The sequence below is a fragment of the Pundamilia nyererei genome, unplaced genomic scaffold, assembly GCF_000239375.1.
Source record: "Pundamilia nyererei isolate P.nyererei 1_Seehausen unplaced genomic scaffold, PunNye1.0 scaffold00039, whole genome shotgun sequence".
In the NCBI taxonomy this organism is placed as follows: domain Eukaryota; kingdom Metazoa; phylum Chordata; class Actinopteri; order Cichliformes; family Cichlidae; genus Pundamilia; species Pundamilia nyererei.
In genome coordinates, this window is record NW_005187440.1 from 2,690,040 (window position 1) to 2,692,260 (window position 2,221).

The 2,221-nt window shown below is 37.2% G+C and overlaps 1 protein-coding gene across 1 annotated transcript in view; it reads right to left on the reverse strand.

The window, feature by feature from the left end:
• cdk11b (cyclin dependent kinase 11B) overlaps positions 1–2,221 on the reverse strand; it is a 15,506-nt gene that overhangs the window by 10,341 nt on the left and 2,944 nt on the right. Inside the window, exons 4-8 of the mRNA XM_013910250.1 lie at positions 1,512–1,639; positions 1,281–1,425; positions 781–917; positions 432–551; positions 213–311 (exon numbers count right to left, since the gene is read on the reverse strand). Of these exons, the coding sequence (XP_013765704.1) occupies positions 213–311; positions 432–551; positions 781–917; positions 1,281–1,425; positions 1,512–1,639 (629 nt within the window). The remainder of the gene's footprint in view (positions 1–212; positions 312–431; positions 552–780; positions 918–1,280; positions 1,426–1,511; positions 1,640–2,221) is intronic.

The following is a 2,221-nucleotide window of genomic DNA, read 5'->3' on the forward strand; positions in this document are numbered from 1 at the left end:
AGTTTTTATATTTGCTTTTATACTTTTATGACTGTTTATGTCTAAATTTTATCTACCATGTTTGCTATATATACATTTTTCTTATGTTTTTTATGGTATTGTTTACGTGTTACTGTAAGGTGACCTTGAGGGTCTGAAAGGCGCCTATAAATAAAATGTATTATTATTATTATCTGCTAATGGCTAAATCTGTAGGTTACAATTTAACTCACCCAGGGAGGATTCTGCAGTGCTAGTCTTCCTTTCATTATCACTGATATCCTGCAGATCAGCAAGCAGATCTTTGCTCTCAGGCTTCTCTTCTTTTGATGCTGCAGAAAAGAAAAAAATTAAAATTAGTATGAGTTACGTTGGAGCCACAATAATCTCTTAATAGTCTCAACAATAACCATTGATTAAAAAAAACAAAACAAGAACAATTTAAAACTCACATCCACTTTTCCGTGTTTCACTGTGATCAGACCTTTCTCTGGGAACACGTACTGGACTACGGCTGCGGTGACTTTGTTTTGGCTTGTCATCATATTCCTCAGGTAGCATCCGAGATGGCACTTTAGATGAGAAAAATTAATTAGGTAATCACTGATGCAGGTTTGCCTGACAGGCTGCAGGGTCTAAAAATCCCAATCCATCAAGTCACAGTTTAGCATTTTGAGACATTTGCTTACTTGCTTAAATACATTTGCTTCCCCAGTTACATGAGAATAAAATTATGACTCTTCTTCTGTGTTGAAATTACACAGCTGGGAAAGGACACCATGTTTAGTTACACTCACTGACCTTCTCGTCGAGTCCCTCTTTCTTTGCGTCGCTCTTCAGCCCTCCTCTCCCGGTCTTTTAGCTCTCGTTGCTCTTTCTGCTGTTCCCAGAGCTTTCGGTCACGCTCCCGCTGGCGCTCGAGCTGCTCCAGTCGGTCCCTGTGATCCAAAAAAAACCCAGCAGAGTCCACTGGAGGTCTGTTTGGATAATCCAAAGTTCACTCTTGTCACTGCTTTCTTTGGTTTCTTTAAATGGACAGTAATTAAGTATTAACTTGAATTATTTATGTTTCATGTCTTTATTTAATTAAAAAAAAAACATCACATATAAAATTAGTGTTTTTTTAAATGATCAAACACATTAGCGCTGACAGGATTTAACATTCTGACATGCAATCAACAAAAGTTCAACAAAACAGATTTTCAAACAAGTTAGCGTTGACAATATCAAAGAGGCAAAATTATCAGAAATTATCTGAACTGACATGAGATTATTTACTTCTGGCCAAAGTTGGTGCTCACCTCTCTCTACGTGAATGAGCTCTGGCCTGTTCCCTTCTTTTCTGCCTTTCCCAGTCTCGCCGGGCTTTGTCCTCTTCCCAGTGACGTTTCCTGCGATCGCTTTCACGCTCTTTTTCTTTATCTTTGAGTCGTGCATGTTTTCCTGCTGTTTAAGTAACAAACAGACATGAAAAAACAGCCCTAAAAATAAAAATATGTATCTGTAAAACATGTGAAGCAGAGTCTCTGAACCTCCTTCAGCTGAGTGACTGCGATGACGTCTTTTATCTTTTCGCTTCTCCTCTTTTCTGTGGTGAGATTTGTCCTTTCTTGCTATTTGCTGTGGAGGCTTAATTGCTAGTGATTCGTCTTCTTCCCCTCTAAAAGAAACAAAGAAAACATTGTGAGGAGAGTTGCACCAATTCAGAACCAATATCTGTCTAATACCCTTATGGATCATTCCACTAAAAAAATAAAATAAAATAAATCTGTTCAGAATTGGCTTTATAACCACTTATAAGCAATAGCAGACTACTTAAAAGTCAATAATCTGCTACTATTTATATTAATTATATTATTTATAGTACTCTGTACTGTATTGTACTATATTTTGCATGTTCATAATTTTTTGCCCTTATGTTGTAATTTTGCATTGCATGTTTAGTGTGTCCGCTGTATTGTTGTGCTGTCCCAACTGATACAGCAAATTTGCTTTGCCGCACAATAACAAAAAAAGCCCAACAACAACAACAACAAAAAAACGTGACCTGAATTAACATTATACAGCAGCTTTAAGCTCTTATAACTTTGTAATAAGTTATTGCTGCTAACTTGCATGCTAGCTGTATGTTATAGTAGCTTCTGCTGGTTATGTACAGTGGGGCAAAAAAGTATTTAGTCAGCCACCGATTGTGCAAGTTCCCCCACTTAAAATGATGACAGAGGTCAGTAATTTGCACCAG